Below are 24552 nucleotides of genomic sequence, written 5' to 3' on the forward strand. Positions count from 1 at the left end.
AAACAAGTTTCTATGAGAGAGGGAGAGCCTACTTTGGATTAAGTATTTATAAAAGCACAATTTGAAAGAGCCATTTAAATTGAGATTTACAGGGTGAATAGAGTTTGTTAAGCAAATAACTGGAAGGATGCTGCAAACAGAAGGACTAGCAAGTACAGAGGTCTGGAAGTCAGAACAAAGTTGTTATATTGGAAAAACTGCATGAATACTGTACTGACTAGAAAAGAAAGAAAGAAAGTGAAGTTGCTCAGTCATGTCTGACTCTTTGTGACCCCAGTAACCTATCAGGCTTCTCCGTCCATGGGATTTTCCAGGCAAGAATATTGGAGTGGGTTGCCATTTCCTTCTCCAGGAGATCTTCCCGACTCAGGGATTGAACCCAGGCCTCCTGCATTGTATGCAGACGCTTTACCATCTGAGCCACCAGGGAAATGGTAGAATGACTAGGGATATAAATCTGAAATGTGGGTAGAGGGAGACAGTTCTCAGATGATGGTAAGCAGTTTAGAAGCCATTAATATACAAAAACAGGTTACAATAACTTTTCCCATCCAGGCCTCCATTTGAAATTCACTTAACTCTACAGTAGAGAACAAACACACAACAATGAAAAAGGTTATTAACATTGAGCAATCTTGTCTTCCCTATTGCTTTGACCAAAACTGGTTATAACAAAACAATTGAATTATGCCAATAAATTTCCCAGACGGTAACCAGGAAGACCATTCTCACTGAATCCCAATAGTAGTTAAAGAAAGAGCACCATATTTGCATCAATGACACGAAGAAATAGAAGTCAGGGAAGAAGAGAGAAAAAAGGAAGAAAAAGGAGATGTGTTTGTACAGGAAAACCTCCAAAAGACTGAATTTCTTGAGACAGAAAGAAGTGCCCTCATCAGCCTGTTTCCCAAGTAGAACCTGGATTCTTTTGGTGGTGACCAAATGAAACACACTGGTTACAAGATGAAAGGCTATGGGGGTTCTTAAACATCAAATGCTAGCTTATTCAAGATGATATTTTGATGAGTTAAGGGTAAATAAATCAGAGACATGTGGGTAAAATTTCCCTTGAAATACACAAGGGTTTAAAATGATGGGGAAATGCATTTGGCAAAACATAATATGTACTTTGCCAAACCCAACATTTGAAAACCGGTTCAAGACATTCAGCAGAACCCCAGAGCACAACATGTTCTCTTATCCTGAGAGTAAAAGAAGGAGAAAACCCATGAAAGCAATGTACAATACACACTGCAGGGTATAAATAATTTGCATTCAGCAAACCATGCCTAACTTTAAGACCTGAAGTCAAGACCAGCTTTTCCAGATCTTTAAGAATGCCTAATTACTCCTTGTAGGCACTGCTCATGTATGACACAGCATCATTTTTCTTCTATTCTCCTTTTCATCTAATTATTGTTTTCAACTTGAGAATTTTGGTTTACCACTTTTTAAAAGTATGCACACACTTAATTATGTATCTTTGTTACACAGAGATTTTATGTTTCATGTCTCCAAGAGCATCATAGTTCATTTCCAGCTATATGTAAGATGGCCCTAAAATTAAGCATTTATATTTTAAATTAGTACTTTATATGATATATAGATAAGCTACATTTTGAAGGTGATTTTTTTTTTCCCTTGTTTTTGTTTCTGTTCCACTACAAGACCACACACACGGTCAGCAGATCTGATGTAGCAAGAAAGCTAGAGTCAATACAGAAATAATTGGAAACTGAGAAGAAAAAAAATGTAAGCAGTGAGTCCCAAAGAGGAAAGTAGAGCAAGAGAGGGAAAGCCAGTGGAGTTCGGTAGATGACTAAGTTCTAGAGATTGACTGTACAGTAGGGTGATTATACCAGTTAATAAGGCTGTGTTGTAAACTGAAAATTTGCTATGAGAGTTGACCTCACATGCTCTCACCACAGTAAAATTTTAAAAAGGTAGCTATGTGAGGAAATGGATATGTTAAGTAGCTTGACTATAGTAATTATTTCACTGTTGTTGTTTGTTATTGTTTAGTCACTAAGTCATGTCCAACTCTTTGCAACCCCATGGACTGTAGCCCGCCAGGCTCCTCTATCCATGGAATTTCCCAGGCAAGAATTTTGGAGTGGGTTGCTCTTTACTTCTCCAGGGGATCTTCCTGACTCAGGGATCGAACACACGCCTTCTGTGGAGATTCTTTACTGCTGAGCCACCAGGGAAGCCCAAACATTTCATTATGTATATGTAAATAAAAATATCACATTGTACACATTAAATATATACATTTTTTATTTTAAAGACAGAAACATAAAAATAATTTTAAAAAGAAATCCAATGGAAAGAATACACAAAATTTCTATTTCTGTGAGTAGTGGAAAAGTTAAGATATTTAAAAAGGAAGAGAAACATCATTAGGGGGTAATGTGATGTAACCAGATATCCTCCTTCTGTGCTTTATAATAGAAATGATCAAAAACAAGATTATCAGCAAAGTATTGCGATCAATCGAAAGTTCAGAAAAAATATAAGGTGTCTAATTACTAAATTGGAAAAGTGGTAAATGCAAAATCTGTTTGAAAATTATAGTAGTTCATGTGTGTAGTTATGGAGATTCAATACAAAGTTCTCCCAGGAGGGAGGTTAGTCATTCACAAACTTTCACAGGTGCCACTACTTTGTAGGGTTCTCTCCAGTTCAGGCCTGGGGTTTGAGTCAGTTTGGTGGATCTTGATAGATTATATGTATCAATATTATCAGTGTTTACAGAGATGATGATCCCTAGGGTTTCCTTGGTAGCTCAGTGTCAAGAATCCCCCTGCTAACGAAGATGTGGGTTCCATCCGTAAGTCCAGAAGTTCCCCTGGAGAAGGAAATGGTAACCCACTGGGGTATACTTGCCTGGGAAATCCCATAGACTGAAGAGCCTGGTGGGCTACAGCCCATAGGGTCACAAAAGAGTCAGGCACAACTTGACAACTAAACCACAACGGGATGACCTCACATAAAGAAATTTCTAAGAATCTGCTGTATAAACTTGAAATCTGATTTATTAATTTGTAATGGTGCATATACTGATGTTGACTATGGTCCATCACATTCTATGTGAGAGGACCAAGGAAGCTGAATTAGGAGTCAGAAGATTGCCAGTGAACACAGGAATCAGAACAAAGGAGAAAAGAGCAACCACTCACATATATCAGCAGAGCGAAGGCTCTGTTTCTGGTACTAAACATCAGTCTTTTCTCGTGAAAATGCGCTGAAAATTTTAGATTCAATTTGTTTTCATTTATAAACATGTATTTCGACATAATTCTTATAATGTACTGGTATAGATGAAACTCTGTTGTTTTCAATTCTACTTATTCTATCTGAGAACTACCTGAAGACTTCACATAAAAAAATTGCAGTGTCTGTAGTTACAGTTACAGTCTGGTCTTTCTGCCTGATCGTCAGCATTAATCACAGGTTGTCTTCTGCTGTCTTGCCTTGTGTCTGGCTTCCAACTTAGGCTGATAAACAGGTGCTATCTGGATGGATATCCCACCACCATTCATCCTTTTCATATGTATGTCAGCGCAGTTGTGTCTGCTGAGTACTCCCTCACTGCTAGCAGACTGGCTGGCATCCAATCTGGACAAATTGCTGATCTTTCCTGCCACTTAACATTAAATAGGGCTTCTGAGGAACATTGAACAAATAGCTCAAGAAGCCAGATTCAGCATCTAAAGACGGGTTGCTGTTTTTAAGTATGTGGTTTAGGAAATGTTACAACTTTAAAGAACTTCAAGCTGGCCTGGAACTTGGCATGTGGTATCCCAAAGTGAAAGAAAATGCAAGTTTCAATTGATCAGTCTTGTCTGACTCTTTGTGACCCCATAGACTGTACCTCACCAGTCTCCTCTGTCCATAGAATTCTCAGGCAAGATTATTGGAATGTATAGCCATTCTTTGCTCTAGGATATCTTCCCAACCCAGGGACTGAACCCAGTTCTCCCACATTACAGGCAGATTACCATCTGACCCACCAGGGAAACACACGCCTAAACCTAACATAATTTTGTAAATTACCAGAGGCAAGGCCATCTGGGTCCTAGATGACCAACATATTCCACTGTAAATTATAGATTACTGTCCATTCAAACCATGGGATTAACATAAAAGAGGAATAAGTAATTAAACTAATTAATATGGTACCATATATAAAGCCACATGCAAAATACAGAGCAATCTTCTGCTTGCCCTAATACTTCTTTTGGCTCCTATGAGCCTCCTGGAATAAGTGATTCCTAGTGCCTGGAACATGAAAAAGTATTTCAAAATATGATGACAGAGTGTAATAAAGTAATTAAGTGTACATCATGGAAACTTCGCTTTTCAGCATGGGACTTGAATAATGCAGTGCGTTCAATATAGGAAACCTGACTGGAGTTTTCTATTCCAGGACAAATCTGTTCTCATCTCTGAGGTAACTGGAGGCAAGTATGGCATCCAGTCCCTCCAAAGAGGAGTAGGAGTATCTTGAAATGTGATCTCACAATGATATAAACCTCAATGAGATTAAGCTTGTCCTATTAGTCTTTGTGGGGCTTCCCCAGTGGTTTAGCGGTAAGAATCCACCTGCAATGCAGGAGACAAGGGTTTGATCCCTGGGTCGGATAGATCCCCTGGAGGAGGTCATGGCAACCCTCTCTAGTACTCTTGCCTAGAGAATCCCAAGGACAGAGGAGCTTGGCAGGCTGCAGTCCATAGCGTCACACAGAGTCAGACATGACTGAAGTGACTATGCAGCAGAAACATTAGCCTTTGCAGTGCCCTTGTGAGAAGAGCAACTGGTATTTAGGGGAAGGGGATGTTATTTAAAAATGTATTGAAAGAAGGTTGTATATCAAGTATGAAAAAAACGATGGAGAGAAATGAACAGACATGGGAATAGTTCATGATGGTTGTACATGTATATAATTACATGTAAAATGAATATGCAGATACACAGATATGTAAAAATATGCACTGTAGAAATAAATATAATAGGTAAAAGTACACACTAGAAGGATTACTAGTGTCTCCAGATGACCAGGAAGGCAACTTGGACTTTAGAAGATAATATAAAAGAAGATTCCTTACCTGTTTTCTCTGGGATCTCTGTGTGGACATGCCTAGCAACTCTATTGCATTGACCAAAAGCCATGAAAACTGACTCAGCCTGTTTGATGGCAATGATGTCCATTTATAGAAGGCTAACATGAGAAATCCAGCCCCTGGCCTCAATCTCAGGTATCCTGAAAAGGTCCAGTGCATAGAGGAACATTACTTATTCAAGGAGAGAGAATTTTAAGGTATATAACCCAAGCCAGCTTATGTTGATTTCTCCCTGCAAGAGAGTATTAGGTTTCTACTTTCACATTTCCCTTCTCTTTTGAGACAAGTGGTCGTCAATAATACATCTCTTGGAACTAAATATCCACCTGGTAGCCTTTTAGTGATTTTTTTTCTGAGGGAAGGCAATATTCTTAGCTAATAATGTATGCATAAAATTTTATTATGGGTTGAGAGATTTTGTATGTTTTTGGTAGATAGATCCAGTCTTTTGGTAACTTATTTTCATCAGAAGAAATCTTAAATAAAATGGTAAATTTTATCTATCATTCGTTCAGTTCACTTCAGTCTCTCAGTTGTGTCTGACTCTTCGTGACCCCATGGACTACAGCACACCAGGCTTCCCTGTCCACCACCAACTCCCGGAGCTTGCTCAAATTTATGTCCAGTGAGTCAGTGATGCCATCTGGTTATCAACCATCTATTATTTGTTACACAACAAAATTTTTAAATATACATTCATAAAGAAAGGGACATCTTCTGTGGTGCTAATTGCTCTTAAAAACATCTCTCTTCCAAATGTTTGTAGAAACTAGTGATGCCCAAAGTTAGTTACTAAATGTATTATATGGATTTAGGGGATAGACAAATAAGATTTTCTGGCACTAAAAGAAGAGACCGTATACATTAGGACAAAAGGTGATTAAAGCAAATGAATAGACATATCTAAGTATAAAAGAGGCACCACTGAATATCATGATTCTGTAAGTTATCTAAGAGAGCTTCCTTAGATTCTTCTAGGCTTGTGGAAAATATGCTGAAATAAAAGAAATTCTCTGGAAATGTAGCTATGTGAAAAATAGTATGCTATGATTATCATCAATCTTCATTGTCTTCATTATTTATTAAAATATGTATTCATCCAATATATTTTGAAAGCTAAGTATCATGCTATGTGTTGTGAATATAATAATAAACAAATCAGAAAAGAACTCTCTTGTAACAGAGTGAGTCTTGTAAATAGCCGGTTTTTTAACTTATGAAATTTTAGTGGTTTAGGAAAAGTATTAGTTGTTCAGTTGTGTCTGACTCTTTGTGACCCCGTGGGCCCCCTGTAGCCTGCCAGGCTCCTCTGTCCATGGAATTCTCCAGGCAAGAATACTGGGGTGGGTAGCCATTTCTGTCTTCAGGAGATCTTCCTGACCCAGGGACAGCTCACTCCCAAATATCTCTTTTTTTTTTAATCTATCGTAATGCACACATAGTTGTCTTTTGTAGTTGTTGCTTGTTTGTTTGTTTGCTTACCCAGTTGCCTATAAAAATTTAGACAAACATTTAGGCAGCCATTCACTCATCATTTATCCACTCATTTGTTCAAATGAGATTTATTATTGTAATTATTGGTGGCAGCAAGTACTCCATCTGCTGGGAACCCCAATGTGAAAGGAAAAGTCACAGCACAGGCGCAGGTACAACCCAACAAGCCCTATGCTAGTGATAACAGCAGCATGAAACACGAAAACTCAGAAAAGGGCGTTTAAAAGAGATCGCAGGGGAAACCTGGAAGAACTGGGTAACAACAGGGATACATAACACACTTTAAAGTGGATTCAATATATTTGGAAATTTGTGTGATGACAATATGGTGGGAGTGAAGTATCACAGTCAGGAGGAAAGCATGTAGGGTGGCCCTGAGGGGTATGGTCCTTTGTTAGTAGGCAGGTGACTCCTAAAAGCTTTCAGCATATAGTATGGGACACGGGTCAAGGTTGTTGGCAACTCACCAAGATTGAAAAGTTGCAGCAAGAGTAAGAACTAGGGATGAGAAGAGCGCAGGACTGTCAGAGGAAGGTAGAAACAGGGCACTAAGAAATTAAAACATCTATTGCAGACTTTGATGAGAGTCAATTCAGTTCAGTCGCTCAGTTGCATCCAACTCTTTGTGACCCCATGAGCCAGGCCTCCCTGTCCATCACCAACTGCCTGAGTTTACTCAAACTCATGTCCATTGAGTCGGTAATGCCATCCAGCCATCTCATCTTCTGTCGTCCCCTTCTCCTCCCACCTTCAATCTTTCCCAGCATTAGGGTCTTTTCAAATGAGTCAGTTCTTGGCATCAGGTGGCCAAAGGATTGGAGTTTCAGCTTCAACATCAGTCCTTCCAATGAATACTCAGGACTGATTTCCTTTAGAATGGACTGGTTGGATCTCCTTGCTGTTCAAGGGACTGTCAAGAGTCTTCTCCAACACGACAGTTCAAAAGCATCAATTCTTCGGCACTCAGCTTTCTTTATAGTCCAACTCTCACATCCATACATGACTACTGGAAAAACCATAGCTTTGAATAGACGGGCCTTCGTTGGTAAAGTAATGTCTCTGCTTTTGAATATGTTGTCTAGGTTGGTCATAACTTTTCTTCCAAGGAGTAAGCGTCTTTTAATTTCATGGCTGCAGTCACCATCTGTGACTGGGATGTCACTGCATCACAACTTACATTCTGTATATATTTACTCTGGGACTCCACAAAAATCTCTGTGGAGTGATAAGGAATAGTTGAATCTCTCTTAAGCAATATGCAGTTATATTAACAGTGAAAGCCAATAAATACAAATAGGAAAGGAAGCAAGCCCACCCCATGGAGGAAGATAATGAGATAATGCTGCTACAGTATTTCCTGGTAGCTAGCTGAACAAAATGCATGGAATGTCAGGGTTTTAAATGCTCTTCCAGTTTAACCAGATACCTGGTTCTATTGAATTTTTTACTCTCACTGGCCTCTCACTGGCCTCAGCAGGTACATAGAAGGGAAAGTAGAAATGAGGGGTGAAAAAGAGAAACTTTTCCATGGATGATAAGTAAAATTAAGGAAGGCATTAAATTTATCTTTGTTTTATCATTTTTAATCAATTTTGTAAGCAAGTGACTTCAATGCCCAGAAGGAAGTGTGAGTAAAGGTGTATCACTATTCAACAAATCATTCACATTACTCTTTGTAATCTTTCTTTTGGATACTTAACATCTTGTAATGACTATAATTTTGCAGGCACTTCCCATAAGCTATATATGCATTATTGATGAAGTTCTATGACTGGAAACTTCCATCACTGCAGTGACTGTTGGAAAGCATAGGTTCATTCAAATTAATAATGTGTATGAGTTTGTCACAGTTTTAATATATGCATTCTTCTTGCAGATGGTTGAAAAAGAAGGTTATCTTCAAAAAGCTAAAATTGCAGATGGAGGAAAGAAACTAAGGTAATAAACTTTTTTTTTAATTCACTTTTATATAACTATGCTAGTTCTCTATCTCCTCAATTTGTGTCACTGTTGTTGTTTATAAAGGTAGGCCCTATGGTGCAGGACTAGAATATTCCTCTCTGTTATCACTAAGGTCAACATTATTTTTAATGTAACTATAGTTTTCCAACAAAGCACTACATTTTATTTTATTGCACAGAATATGAATGAAGTGCTTCATGACCCCCTAAAACTTGAAATTAAAAAAATATGCAAAGAAATAAAAAAGTGGGTCTTGATTTCTGTGATTAACAGATTAAAGGATGAGGGACCCATTTTGCAGTATAAAAAATCTCCTATAATACATTGAGAGCATAATTTTTTGAAGGATGGAGGATTTGAGATACATTTGTTGCTCAATAAAAATCATTTGAGAAAGAAATGAGAGAAAAATAATATCATCTGTTAGATAAAAAGTTGGACGTTGCTGCACTTGGAGATGAGAGTGACACAGAGTAGGTTGAGAGAAATTAGACAATGCAGGAAGAATTTCCTTAGGCGACAGGAAGAAAAACTTTAATAATAAAAAATGGGGTTGATAAGAGAGTAGTCAAAGATGCTACATATTTTTTTTTAATGTATGGGCTATTTAGAAGTAAACATCTCTATTTTAGACTGTCCCCTATTTCTCATGTAAGTCTTATTATATACTTAGTTTTGTGCTAGGTTAAATGCAAACTGCAAAGGTATGTAGGAAGTACTCACAGGGGGAGACAAAGCATTTATTCACGACTATATAATTAACAATTAAAATCATAAAGGATAAATGTACTAATTAGCTACACAATGGGACACTTATTAATTGTATAATATAGTTTATTACTGGGATGGAACTCTGGCCAACACTAGAAAATGAAGTATGTTATTGTTTGCCTGCTATAATGGAGTAAGTATATATTTATTCAAAATAAGTAAAATTGGAGAAAACTATCATCCATAATTCCACTATTTAAAATAACTCTTTCAGTTTTAAAGAACAAATTCTATTTTCCACCCATATTGTGTTTCTAAAAACTCTTTTAAAGAAGAGCATTTAAAATATTGTGCTTTATTCTGGGGTAAACAGGGCCTTCAACCTTCTCCTAGACTACTTTTCTGCAGTATCTCTGCAGCCAGCCTCCCTTGAAGGGTCAAGGAGGGAGATACACAGGAGACAAGATCAAATGCAGTACTGTTTTCAAAGACTCATCTAGTTCAGGCTCCAGTGGAGAACCTGACTTAATGTGTTGAGTTCTGAAAGGGCAGTAGGGATTCTTTGACTAACCCAACCTAGTGCCAACTTTCCCCTGGACTTCAATCCCAGGTATATTAGCCCGTGGAAGGAGTGTGGAGGGTGCAGCGATAAGCCTCCCCAGGATAAACCAAAGCCCTTTCTTACCTTACCAGTGATGCGGACATCACAGCCAAAGAAGGATAGAAAAGGGCTTGTCAAAGTTACCACTTCAGCCTTTCCCTGAGGCTTGATAGGAAGGAGGAGGTGATAGCTTTGGTAGGTCTTAGACCCCAGCCTCATGCAAGGAAGACGAGGCGATCCTAATAGGGATCCCAAGCAAATTTTGTACAGTGTCCTTGCCCATAAGCCCTCCATGATCCGTTCTTGTAAAATGTTTTCCTTGAAGGTGGTGTCAAGAAAAATTAAAGGAGCAGAACCAGGCCTTTTCCGTCACTAGCTTGCATGAACAACACATTTTTAGGTAGCTTCAATCAGTGTGTGTACCATTTTGTATTTGTCTTGTTTGTTTGTTTAACCAGTTTACATGCCATTTATGTGTTCTAGTTTACATTCATATGAACATTAGTTTGTACTATGTTTCATTGTTATTTCAATCATCTTACATGGAATTATGCATTCTTTCAGCTTTTTTTCATTTAAAATTATATAAATTTTAGTTTTCCTTTCTTTTTGTTTTTAAGCTCAGGTGCACAAATTGAGTTGATTATCCTCTTCAGTGTGTGGCCTTGTGTTATCATCTTTCTGGGCAAGACTCCTAGCTGTGTGTACTTTCTTCTCAGTCTCCATTCCTCACTTCAGTCCTCTGTAGAATGTGTGCTCCTCAAATCCAGTCTCCATATATTTATTTGGCTATATGTGTGGCATACTAGAAAACAGCATGTAAGTGAACATGCTCTAAATTGCAGAAGTCTTGCAGGTTATAGGGTCCTCCCTGGTGGCGCAGCAGTAGAGAATCTGCCTGCAATGCAGGAGATGCAGGAGACACGGGAGACATGGGTTCAATCCCTGGGTCAGGAAGTTCTGCTGGAGGAGGAAATGACAACCCACTAACTATATTCTTGCCTGAAAAAACCCCATGGACAGAGGAGCCTCGCGTGCTACAGTCCATGAGGTCACAAAGAATCAGACACGACTGAGAGAATGAGTGCTTTGGGCTATAAGCTTCATTCTGTTTTGTACTACTTTCATTCAACATTAGTCAATATTAGGGTTAGCTATCTACAGCTGTATACTTAAAACAAGCTAATTTCTTCCAGCTTCTACCCATTTTGCCATTGTGTGCACACATCAAATTTTACTGACAGTCTTCCAGGAGTGGATACTTAAATTGTCCCTAATCCTTCCATCCGAAACAACATTGCAATAAATGACACATGTATGTCTCCTTACAAATATATTAGGTAGATATACTCCTAAGTGTTTTATTCTTTTTGTTGCAATGGTGAATGGTATTGTTTCCTTAATTTCTCTTTCTGTTTTCTCATTGTTAGTGTATAGGAATGCAAGGGATTTCTGTGTGTTAATTCTATATCCTGCAACGTTACTGTATTCATTGATAAGCTGTAGTAATTTTCTGGTAGACTTTGGGACTCTGTGGGAGAAGGCGAGGGTGGGATGTTCTGAGAGAATAGCATTGAAACAAGTATACTATCAAGGGTGAAACAGATCACCAGCCCAGGTTGGATGCATGAGACAAGTGCTCAGGGCTGGTGCACTGGGAAGACCCAGAGGGATGGGATGGGGAGGGAAGCGGGAGGGGGGATCGGGATGGGGAACATATGTAAATCCATGGCTGATTCATGTCAATGTATGGCAAAAACCACTACAATATTGTAAAGTAATTAGCCTTCAACTAATAAAAATACATGAAAAAATAAATAAATAAATAAACAGCAAAAAACAAAACAAAACAAATATATTAGGAATTCTCTCTGAGGCATAAACCCAGATGGCTCAGTGGTAAAGAATCTGCCTGCCAATGCAGCAGACATGAGATCAATCCCTGGGTTAAAAAGAACCCTTGGAGAAGGAAATGGCAATCTACTCCAGTATTCTTGCCTGAAAAATCCCACGGACAGAGGAGCCTGGTGGGCTATAGTCCATTGGGTCACAAAAGAGTTAGACGTGAGTTAGTGACTAAACAACACAAAAGGACTGCTTGATGGTAAAGACACATACAGTTATAAATCCATTGAGTGCTGCTGCCAGACTTTCTCCAGAATGAATACATCAGTTCATATTCTCTTCACAATGCAGAGATCACCCCTCACCACACTCTCATCGGTATACAGCTTTAAAAAATTTCGGTTTTGCAAGTTGATATCTATAGAACATCGTGTTGCTTTTATTAATATTTTTATTTCTCTGGTTGGTGTTTCAGTTAAGTATCTCGCTTTTCTTTTCTTTTCTTGTGACAATTTCTAATATGCACCAGGTAGTATATACCTTGGTCAACTTTTATGTTAAAATTATAAAGACTTTATAGATTGAAAATTGTAGATATAGTCAACATGTTTAATAACATATGATATCCTACAATGTTGATGGTACTATAAAGCACCAAGCCATTTCTACATTCCTCTTTTATTACATTTTTAAGTTGATTCAAGTTTATCCTAAAATAGTTATAATTGCAGTAAACCTACTATTGCTTGCTTTTGCATTTTCTTAACAGAAATTCTAAGCCTAGATGTCTTGATTAAATCACAAGACCGTATTTGTTTTAATGACTGTTATGTATAGCCCTACCGCTTGCCCAAGGAGTCTGTATGTTTTTGTAACTAACAACAGAATGACCAATTTAATCATAGCTGAAAAGTTGTGTAGTTTTTATCCCACTGATAATTTAGTAACTGTTCAGTAGCATACCATAGTTGCTATAATTTGTATTTCTTATGTAAAATTTCTTGCCATGGCCTTGTCCCCACTTATCAAGGAACTTTATATCTTTTTATAAATTTTAATGTGTTATAACAATAATAACAGATGCTTATTCTGTGGAGTACTTGGATAATTGCTTTCCCAGTAACACTGAAATGATACTCTAAAACAGGCTTTGTTACTGCTATCAATTTTACAAATGGAGAAACTTGGTCACTTGTACCAACCTCTCCTTCTTCCAATCTTACTCTATGTATAGTTGGTATCAGAGTTTAGCTGTGTCCTCTGTATGAAGTAGGTTAGATTTTTCCCTCTTGCTAGAAGATGTTTGAGGCCAGGAAGCAAAAACTGTCCTTTTATTTCATACCATCAGCTGTACCAAGGGTTTCAACTGTCACCTAACAAATACTATTGTATTAATCTCTATAAATTTTACAGGCTTCCCTAGTGGCTTAGTGGTAAAGAACCCACCTGTCAATGCAGGAGACATAAGTTCCATCCCGGGGTCAGGAAGATCCCGTGGAGAAGGAAATGGCAACCCACTCCAGTATTCTCGCTTGGAGAATTCCATGGACGGAGAAGCCTGATGGGCCACAGTCCATGGGGTTGCAGAGGAGTCAGACACGACTTAGTGATTAAACAACAAGAACAATAAATTTTCTACTCATAAATCCATGACAGATCATCCACATCATGTTTTGTGTTCTTATTTTCTTCCTTCCCCTCTTCCTGTTCCTTTTCTTTAACGTCCTTCCCTTTTTCATGTATTTTTTTCTTTCTTTTAAAGAAAAGTTTGACCTATCTCTGAAGATAGCAAGCGTTGGTGGAAAGTAGAACGCCTTGGCTATATCTTACATCTATAAAGGGCCATGAATTTAGCTTTATTTTGAAATGAAGTTCTAGAAGTTTCCCCAGACAGACAGGATTGAAAGCCAAAGACATTCAGCATTCAACTGTAGAATTTTCTTTGTGAACATTGAAAGTGTGTTTTTCTGATAAAGTTTAGAAATTCCTGCATTTTGTTACATCTGTTCCCAAAAGAGAAGTAGCTCATGTCTCTCTGAAGTTCTCGGAGACCTTAGCGAAGAGTTGCTTTCAATTCTTTAATTTATAAAAGGCCCCTGACAGCATGTATGCTTTCTGTCCCCTTATCTCTCCTACTACACCTTTCATTTTAAGCCTGCCCCTTCGTCATCTCATTTGTGGCGTGTACATCTTATCACATGTGGCTTTCCACTCTACTCTGCTCTTCAGAGGGAGTGGAAAGAAGTACCTGAGGATGAAAGGATGCACAGAGATGTATTTGGAAAAAAATAAAAGTAGATTATTGTTATGTCTACCAGTGTTCATTTTTATCCCAGAGCCCCAGAGCTATTAAACCTTTGTTTTGGGGTTTTTTTTTTTCTTTTTAAACAATTGTTTCTAAGAATAGACTTTCTGTGGAACATGGTACTAAAGTACCCCCCTAATGTAAACATTATTATTATTTTAGCCTTTTCTGCTCAAGATCCTAATGAATTCTTCCAGGTTGCATTTGTCTTTCTCTCTTTTTTACGTTCAGTACTAAGGACTAGGGGGAAAGTTTGGAGAGTATGGAATAGAGAAGTTATTTTGTAAAAGGTTCCTTTAGTTTCATGATTTCCAACACATATGCTATTATAATTTCCAACTTCTAGTAACCCTGTGAAAATAGAAAGCTTTTACATTTCTTGCAGTAGTGACAGGGATGCATATATTTATACACCAGTGTCTCTTTGATTTTTTTATTTTTAAAGTAGAGGCAAACTACAAAAAGCTTAGGATATGAGACAAGAAATGTGTTCCTTGCATACCAGTTTGAGAACTAGTCAGAATATTTAGCAGTGTCCAAGTGACTGTTCAGTAAATCAGTCAAGGACACTGGAGTAAATCAGTTTCACCCCCCACCAGGGGTGCAGAATCAACTCAAATCCAGTGTAACCAAATCAGATGACAGAGGCAAGCAACAGCAGAGAGAGTTTGAAATTTACAAAGTAACCTCACATCTATTTTCCTTTGATTTCCTGGTTTGCCATCATGTCATTACCAAAGGAGGCACTGGAGAGGTGAGTGTAATATATAAAACCTAAGTGTTAGGGTAGATGAATCGGTTCAACATGAGCCCAAGCTAACAGATTCTAACAATGATAACAAATATTTTAAGGGCCATTTTCCATCAAGTGTTCTTCAGATGAGCAGTTACAAAGTTGCTCTTATTATGTGCTGCCATCCGGTGTCCATTTCATAGAATGCAAAGAATTTTTGGTCAAGCTGATGTTTGTGTTTAGTTTCTTTGGTTTGGGGTTTTTTGTTTGTTTGGTTTTGGTTTTACTTTCTACTTTGACAAGTCAGGATTCATTTTAAGAATGTTCTCTAAAGTGTCACTTGGAGAAGATGTCCCACCAATTGCATTAACTGCTTGTCCTTATTAGAAGTTAATTCTTCCTCCTTCTTAATTACATTAAGGATCCTCACCGCCACCCCCTCCCCCATCCTAAATGTGATATCTTGTGACAAAACTTTAAAATAAATACCTGCATTTATTGTCTCAGGATATATTTCCTGTGCTGAATCACTAGTATTAATGTCAATCCCTTACCTAATTGCTATCTGTAAATTTATGTGGAGACTCTCACCTATTCCTAGGACATCTGACTTACTGAAGTTGGACATTTCCTGACCTATGTGTCTTACTTAACACACAAGTCGATCCAACATCTAGGTTTTTATCTCTCTGTGTGGAAAAAGAAAAAAAAGAATGCCCTCAAATTTAAGACGATGAAATGTTGATGCATTAATTGGCTCCCATCAATGGATGACATTACTTGCTGGCCATCTTGGGAAAGTAGGGCTGAAAAGGCTCCCAATTCAGCATTGAAGAACAGCCCAAATCAGCCTAAGAAGTAGCCTTGCTCCAAGGAGAAAGATGTTCAAGGACCTCTTCGGCAATAGTAGGGAGTCTTCCTCTCTCAGGGCTATCATGAGGCTCTCCACAAGCGCAGTATGACTGAGGGAGAGTTATGTGCCATCTGCTCTAGAGATGGTTGATGCAGCAGAATGAGTGTGGCCTTCAAGGTTCAGAAGACTTGGCCTGAATCCCATATTTATGACTTTTAGGCCCTTGGATAGGATGTAACCTCACAACACCTCAGTTCTCTTATCTGTAGTGTGCGGATTATCACCCATCTCCCAATGCTATTTGGATAATTTATTTGTTCCCATGTTTACCCGTCTCCAATGAGTTAGAGGTAAATGCCTTGAGGTCTCTGCTGTTTGCCTTTATATATGCAGTCTTTGGAATTGTATCTGTCCTGTGATAGATGCTCAGTAGATACTTGTGACTGGCATGGGGATTAAATTACTTGACTTATACAAAGTATCAGGTGCCATACCTAGCACAGGGTGAGAACTGATGCATGCCTACCAGCTTATCTTATTGACACACATCTGAGAAGTCAGGAAGCCCTCTAGAGAAAGCTCAGGTCATGCCACTAGAATTGTAAATTAGAAAAGATGTATTAAACCAGGAACATTAGATAGTTTTAAAATGATTCTATGAAAGACTTGTCAAAACACTTGGCAATTAAGTAATAAATAAGGGAAATGCAAGAAGTAGGTGCTTTGTAGCCCTTTTGTCACTGGTGTTGTTCAGTCATTAAGTTGTGTCTGACTCTAGATGTATGATGCTCCTGAAATTTGAGAACCTATATATTCTTTTACTCAAAAACATTTGAGAACTTTCCTAGTGGTCCAGTGTTTAAGACTGAGCTTCCACAGTGGAGGGCATGGATGCAGTTCCTGGTCAGGGAAGTTCCACATGCCCTGTGGTACGGACCCCCCAAAACCACCAAATATAAAAACATAACAAGAAGAAGAAAAAAAAAAAAAAACTTTGATGAGCACTCATAAGCACTCACCATATGTCAGATATGGGCTTCCCTGGTGACTCAGTGGTAAAGAATCTGCCTGCAATGCAGGAGACACAGGTTTGATCCCTGGGCCAGGAAGATCCCCTGGAGAAGGAAATGGAAATCCACTTGAGTATCCTTTCAAGGAAATCCCATGGACAGAAGAGCCTGGCAGGCTACAGTCCATGAAGTCACAAAAAAAGTCAGACGTGACTGGATGATAGCATAACAACAAGAAACACAACCCACAGATACTGTGCCCAGGAGTGGAAAAGCTCTAGGAGGTCAGGTATGGTGTTCCCTTCTTTGAGGGTGCTAGGAAAGTAGAGAGACTTTTCTTCCCATTCTGAAAAATCACTTCTTCCTCAAAAGGTCTATTTAAAGGTCCTGTGTAAGTAAGCCCTCTAAACTTGAAGGAGCTACTCACTTCCTGAGTTGAATCTCAATATACTGAAAAGCCGTCACCCATAAGGATTTGATGGCATGTAGAAAGCGTTAGAATTTCAAGTCAAGGCAAAACCTTGCCAGTTGATCCAATTCACAGTCCTTCCAGAGCTGACAGTGCCATCTAAATGCTCATTGTGTTAGAGTAACTGGTGAGAAGCTTTTCTGCTGCTATCCTGAGAATTACAGGTGACACAGAGGGCCAAACACATCAAATGGGGAATAGACTTGAAAGATATTGTAAAGAAAATAGCTAAGTCTTTATTCAGAAGATAAAGGTCCTGACCTATGTCATAAGGTAAAAAAAAGGATACTCCCAGTAGGTGAATTCTCAGTCACTCCTACAGGAGAGGCTTTTGAAACACTTTCTGGTTTTAGACTCCCTACTGAGCACGTGTAAGTCTGCTCATCACAAACCAGAATAACTCCCTAGCAGGAAAGAGACAGAGGTGGTGTCATAGAAGCACACCCCTGCTTCTGGCTTCTTCTGAGCAGTTGAAAGGCTCATCATTAGCTCCTTTTGGTATATGCTAAGTTGCTTCAGCGTGTCAGACTCTTTGCGACCCTATGGACTGCAGCCCGGGCTCCTCTGTCCGTGGGCTTCTCCAGGCAAGGATACTAGAGTGGGTTGCCGTGCCCTCCTCCAGGGGATCTTTCAGACCCCAGGATCAAACACATGTCTCCTGCGTCTTCTGCATTGCAGGTGGATTCTTTAAAGCTGAGCTACAGGGGGCGGGGTGGGAGGGGGGCAGTCCGTGAATCCTTTAAATCAGTTCAATTCCCAAGAGGAAAAAAAGCACTTGAGAGTAGTGGGCGTTTGACCAATCCTTCTAATTATCATTAGATAAAATAGTAAATAAGGCAGTCCAGATGACTTGTACCTTGTCATAGGCTCTGCTAGCTTCTATAGCTTGAGATTTAGGACCAAAACTATGGTGAAAGCTGACATGGATAATCTCCTTAACCAAGAAAATAGTACAGTCATACATTGGAAGTATGGCTGGTTTGGATCCAGGACACCTCCATAAAGAGAATAAAGCACCAAAGAGAGTCATATGATACTTTTGGTGTCCCAGCACTTATAAATTTATGTTTATACTCCACTGTAGTCTATTAATAATGTAACAGCATTATGTCTAAAAATCAATGTATATATCTTAATTCAAAAATACTGTATTGCTAAAACATGATGATCATCATCTGAGTCTTGATATGACTCACAAAAAAGTGAGTCATAATATTTTTTTGCTGGTGGAGGGTTTTGCCTCCGTGTTGATAGCTGCTGACTAATCAGGGTGGTGGTTGCTAAAGGTTGGGGTTGCTGCAGCAATTTATTAAAGTAAGAAAATAATGAAGTTTACCGTATCAATGGACTTTTCCTTTCATAAGCGACTTCTCTGTAGCGTGCAGTGCTGTTAAAGCATTTTACTCACAGTAGAACTTCTTTCAAATTGGATTCAGTCCTTTCAGACTCTGACACTGGTTTATCAACTACACTTATGTAATATCCTGAATCCTTTTTTGTCATTTAAACAATCTTCACAGAAACTTACCAGAAATAGATGCCATCTCATGAAATCACTTTCTTTACTCATCCGTAAGAAGCAGTTTTTCATCCCTTAAAGTTTTTCATGGAATTGTAACAATTCAGTTGCATCTTCAGGCCCCACCTCTAATTCTAGTTCTCTGGCTAATTCCACCCTATCTGCACTCACTCCTCTGCTGAAATCTTGGAACCCTTCAAAGTCATTCATGAGGGTTGGAATCAACTTCTTCAAAGTCCTGTTAATGTTAATGTTCTGACCTCTTTCCCTGAATCAGGAATGTTCTTCATGGTATGAAGAATATTGAATATTTTCCAGAAGGTCTTCAGTTTACTTTGCCCAGATCCATCAGAGGAATCATGACCTATGGCAGCTATAGCATTACAAAATGTATTTCTTAAATAATAAGACTGCCTGGTTCATGGGCTGCAGAATGGATGCTGTGTTAGCAGGCATAAAAATATAAATCTCATAGTGTGTCTTCATCAGTGCTCTGGAGTAACCAAGTACATTGTCAATGAATAATAATATTTTGAAAGGTATCTTTTTTTCTGAGCAGTAGGTCTCAACACTAGACTTAAAATATTCAGTAAACCATATTGTCAAGAGATGTGCTATCACCCATGATTTGTCATCCTATCTGTAGCATAAATCTTAAGGATCCTAAGATTTTCAGAATGGTAAATGAACTTTGGCATCAACTTAAAATTACCAGCTGCATTATCCCCTAACAAGAGAGTTAGTCTGTGCTTTAAGGTTTTTGAAGTCAGTTATCAACTTCTCTTCTCTAGCTGCAGATGTCCTGGATGGCATCTTCTTCCAACAGAAGACTGTTTTGTCTACATGGAAAATCTGTTGTTTAGTGTAGCCACCCTCATTGATGTTCTTAGCTAAGTCATCTGGACCACTTACTGCAGCTTCTGTATCAGCACTTGCTTCTTCACCTCGTGTGTTTATGTTTCAGAGAAAGCGTCTTGCCTTAAACCCCATGAGTCAACCTTTTCTGGCTTCATACTTTTCTTCTGCCACTTCCTCACCTCTCACAGCTTTCACTGAATTGAAGAGAGTTAGGGCTTTGCTCTGGATTAGGCTTTGGCTTACGGGAGTGTTGTGTCTGAACTGATTTCTGTCCAGGCCACTAAAACTTCCCCTATTATCAGCAATAAGACTGTTTTGCTTGTCTATCATTCATGTGTTCACTGGATTAGCACTTTTGATTTCCTTTAACAACTTTGACTTCACTTGGCTAACTTTGGCACAAGAGGCGTAGTACTCAGCCTGTCTCAGTTGATGACTTGCCTGCCTCAGTAAACTTAATCATGATTAGCTTCTGATTTAAAGTGAGAGAGATGTGACTCTTCCATTCACTTGAACACTTTGAGGCCATTATAGAGTTACTCATTGGCCTAATTTCAATATTGACATGTCTCAGGGCATAGGGAGGCCTGAGGAGAAGGAGAAAGTTGGGGAAAGACTAGTTGGTAGAGCATTCAGGACACACACAACCATGATTAAGTAGGCTGTCTTATATGGGCATAGTTCATGGCACCCAAAAACAGTTACAATAATGACATCAAGAACACCGATTACAGATCATCATAACAAACACAATAATGCAAAAGTTTGAAATATTGTGAGAATTGCCAATATGTGACTGAGCCATGAAGTGAACAAATGTTATTGGACTTCTGTCTTACTTGAAGCCAGGCTGCCATGAAACTTCATTCTGTAAAAAATGCTATATCTGCTAAGCACAGTAAAATGAAGCACGCCTATACTCCTTAATCTAAAAAACACAATATAAATTAGTAAAGAGATTATAGGCTTCAGAATCAGAGAAACTGGGTTTGTCTCTAAATGTGTGGCCTTAAGTAAGTTACCTAAACACTCTGAATCTTATTTTCTATACAAGGAAGTGGATATAACATCTTCATCATCTTTTTGAGAAGCTAAATCTCCACTAGACAATCAAATTTATACTACTCAAAATAATTTATTCTAATTCTTATTTTAAAAGAGATCGTGAAAAACTGAATTGAAATTGGGGCATCTGAAATGTTGAAAACCAGCATTCTATTCTTCCTTTTGAAATAATATTGTCTTAAACAAATTGGAAAAGTCCCTTGTTTTCATAGATATTATTTGTAGTTTATAAGTTCAAAAAGAAATTGCACTGTATGTAAAGTGCCAGAGCAATTTATATTACCAAAGTTACAACACGTACAATTCTTACCCTCTTCAGCCTGTTCATCAGATTCACCTAAGAGAGAATTCTTTACAGCAGCTCAAAGTTCTGAGAACCATGAGATAATCGAATTTCATGCAACTTCATTTCTAACCAATTCCAGTTCCAAGTTTAAGGAAGGAAAAAATGCCAACACGTTCTATAAACGATCAACATCTGAAACAGATCAAATCAGAACCGTTTATCCAGGACTTGCTATAGATAGGAAGCAAATAAGGTATAGAATATCTCCTGCCAGCAGATTAAAAATATAGTAGGAAATATAACAGGCAGGTTAAATAAAGATTCTGTCATGTCTGAGGATATTCCATTCTTGCTGGTTACATATGGTCAAAGTAAGTGGTGGAGATAACAAAGATGCCCAGTCTAGATCAGCAGTCCTGCCAATGCTTACTCTATCTTGGGTCATCTGATATTATGACCTCTGTCAGAAGAAGGCTACAGGTGCTTCAGTTCATCTTGCTGCTGGTGGTACCTAAAAGGAGAATGGGAACTAAGGCAAAAGAAGAAAAAGGTCTATGTGTTTTTATCCCGCCCCCCCATCTTTATTGTCATTTGATTGAAAAAGTGACTATTTGAAGACAAGTGGGTCCAACAACACAGAGTTCGTATTTGCATGTTGAAAAATACACACTATGTGTGTTTTGTTTCTGGTTTTCCTTTTTTTTTTCTTTTTAATACAATGCTGTATAAGTAGGAAAGCTTCAGGCATATAAGAGCCACCTAGTCTTGTAAATATTAACTTTACTGAATCAAAACTGTTCTTTCAATCAAACCCCTAGAGTCTATGAGGAAAGTGGAACTAAATTATACAAAGATCTTAAATGGTCATTTAAAACATATTTAAACATATTTTTGTGTATTTTATATTGCCCAGAATAGTGTTTTAATAACTTTTTTTTTTAAAAATCACTTTTGTAAAATGAATTCAGCTATTCAAAAATGAGTGTTAAACTAAAGCAAATATCAGCAACATGATGTAATAGATAGAAACTTAATGTATATTAATCTCCTTAATGTTTTACCCTCTAAACTAAGGGTATTCTTCATGACACAAACTTATACAGATCTAGTTACTTAAGTAACAATGCAATGCAAAGGGCAATCAAAGTTGGGGTTTCACTTTCTGATTTAACTATTGTTTATCCAATGTTTTTTATACCCCCATGCCTAAATTTAATCATTAACTCAACAAATATATATTTGTTGCCTACTCTGTCCAATTCACTATTGCTTGTCACTGAGGGTATCTTTATAAATATGAAGTATTTTCTGTTGGTTTGGGGATTTTTATTTAATGGGGGAAAGACAGAAGTGAAATTTACAAAATATTATTCTCAATATATCTTAAGTGCTGTGTGAGGAAGTCACGGATGACATATTTAAAAACTTAATGTTTGAACTTCTGATGAATGGGAATTAATAATCAGAAGGGGCTGGGATGGGTGAGGACAGTCATAGGTAAATAGTGCAGGATGGTATTTTGAACTATATGTTATATTATGGTCAACATTGAAAACTTCTCTTATCAGGATTCTTCTACAGAATAGGGTTAATTAGTTCCTTATATGAATCCATAATATGCAATTTGCATAACCTGTCTCTCTTTTTTTGATATTTTACATGCAGACTTAAGAAATGGTGCACGTCATTCTTGTGCAGAGAGCCTTAATTTATGAGATGATTTGTAGGATCAGTTTAAAGTCATAGTAATAAGCTTGTTCAATTGAAAGATACTACATTTAAAAATATTTTTAAAAAACATTTTGCCAGATTCACTCCTGAAAAGATGTTTGCACTCCCACCAAAATTGTATGGGAGAATCCATTTCTCCACACTCTCAGTAAGTAGCCCTTGGTATCATTCCTTATAATTCTAGCCAGTTTGATTGGCAAAAAGGAAAAAAAAAAATTTTTGGCTCCTTTTATTTTCATCTTTGCTTTCTGTTGAGTTTCAACATTGAAAAATATTGTGAACTAGACAGTGAGAAATTAGCTAGTTGGTTTTCAAGACTCCGATGTATGCTAAACCAATGAAGAGATGTAACAACGAAGGAGTGCATCCCCGACATCCTGGAGTGCAAAGTCAAGTGGGCCTTAGGAAGCATCACAACGAACAGAGCTAGTGAAAGTAATGAAATTCCAGATGAGCCATTTCAAATCCTAAAAGATGATGCTGTGAAAGTGCTATACTCAGTATGCCAGCAAATTTGGAAAACTCAGCAGGGGCCACAGGACTGAAAAAGGTCAGTTTTCATTTCAATGCCAAAGAGTGTTCAAACTACTGCACAGTTGCACTCATCTCACACACTAGCAAAGTAATGCTCAAAATTCTCCAAGCCAGGCTTCAATAGTATGTGAACTGAGAACTTCCAGATGGTCAAGCCGGATTTAGAAAAGGTAGAGGAAGCAGAGATAAAATTGCCAACATCCATTGTATCATAGAAAAAAGCAAGAGAATTCCGGAAAAACATCTATTTCTACTTCATTGACTACTCTAAAGCCTTTGACTGTGTGGATCAAAACTGTGGAAAATATTTCAAGAGATGGGAATACCAGACCACCTTACCTGCCTCCTGAGAAATCTGTATGCAGGTTAAGAAGCAATAGCTAGAAGCGGACTTGGAACAACAGACTGTTTCCAAATTGGGAAAGGAGTATGTCAAGACTGTATATTGCCACCCTGCTTATTTAACTTATATGCAGATTACATCATGTGAAATGCCAGACTAGATGAAGCACAAGCTGGAATCAAGATTGCTGGGAGAAATATCAGTAGCCTCAGATATGCAGATGACACCACCTTTATGGTCAAAAGCAAAGAGGAACTAAAGAGCTTCTTGATGAAAATGAAAGAGGAGAGTGAAAAAGCTGGTTTAAAACAACATTCAGCAAAAACCACCACAATATTGTAAAGTAATTAACCTCCAATAAAAATTAAAAAAGAAAAAAAAGAAAAAACCCTTGACATTCAAAAAAGGAAGATCATGGCATCCAGTCTCATCTCTTCATGGCAAATGAATGGGGAAACAATGGAAGCAGTGACATATGTTATTTTCTTCAGTTCCAAAATCACTGCAGATGGTGACTGCAGCCATGAAATTAAAACATGTTTGCTCCTTGGAAGGAAAGCTATGACAAACTAGACAGCACATTAAAAAGCAGAGACATTACTTTAGTGACAAAGGTCCATATAGTCAAAGCTATGGTTTTTCCAGCAGTCTTGTATGGGTGTGAGAGTTGGACCATAAAGATATCTAAGCACCAAAAAATTGATGCTTTTGAACTGTGGTGTTGGAGAAGAATCTTGAGAGTCCTTTGGACTTCAAGGAGATCAAACCAGTCAATCCTAAAAGAAATCAGTCCTGATTAGAAGAACTAATGCTGAAGCTGAAACTCCAATACTTTGGCCACCTGATGAGAAGAACTGACTCATTGGAAAAGACCTTGATGCTGGAAAAGATTGAAGGCAGGAGGAGAAGGGGATGACAGAGGATGGGATGTTTGAATGCCATCAGTGACTCAATGGACATGAGTTTGAGCAATATCTGGGAGTTGGTGATGGACAGGGAAACCTGGCGTGCTGAAGTCCATGGGGTTGCAAAGAGTCAGACATGACTGAGTGACTGAACTGTACTGAACTGAACAATGAAGGACAATGTTCTGATTTCTATTTTTAGTT

At 38.1% G+C, this 24552-nt stretch overlaps 1 protein-coding gene across 2 annotated transcripts in view; it reads left to right on the forward strand.

Moving 5' to 3' along the window:
* Positions 1–24552, forward strand: part of ARHGAP15 (Rho GTPase activating protein 15) — a 685399-nt gene that overhangs the window by 97187 nt on the left and 563660 nt on the right. For both annotated transcript variants that reach the window (XM_043487890.1, XM_043487891.1), the window contains exon 4: positions 8495–8556. In XM_043487890.1, coding sequence (XP_043343825.1) covers positions 8495–8556 — 62 coding nt within the window. The remainder of the gene's footprint in view (positions 1–8494; positions 8557–24552) is intronic.

This window comes from Cervus canadensis, chromosome 15 (genome assembly GCF_019320065.1).
Source record: "Cervus canadensis isolate Bull #8, Minnesota chromosome 15, ASM1932006v1, whole genome shotgun sequence".
Classification (NCBI taxonomy): domain Eukaryota; kingdom Metazoa; phylum Chordata; class Mammalia; order Artiodactyla; family Cervidae; genus Cervus; species Cervus canadensis.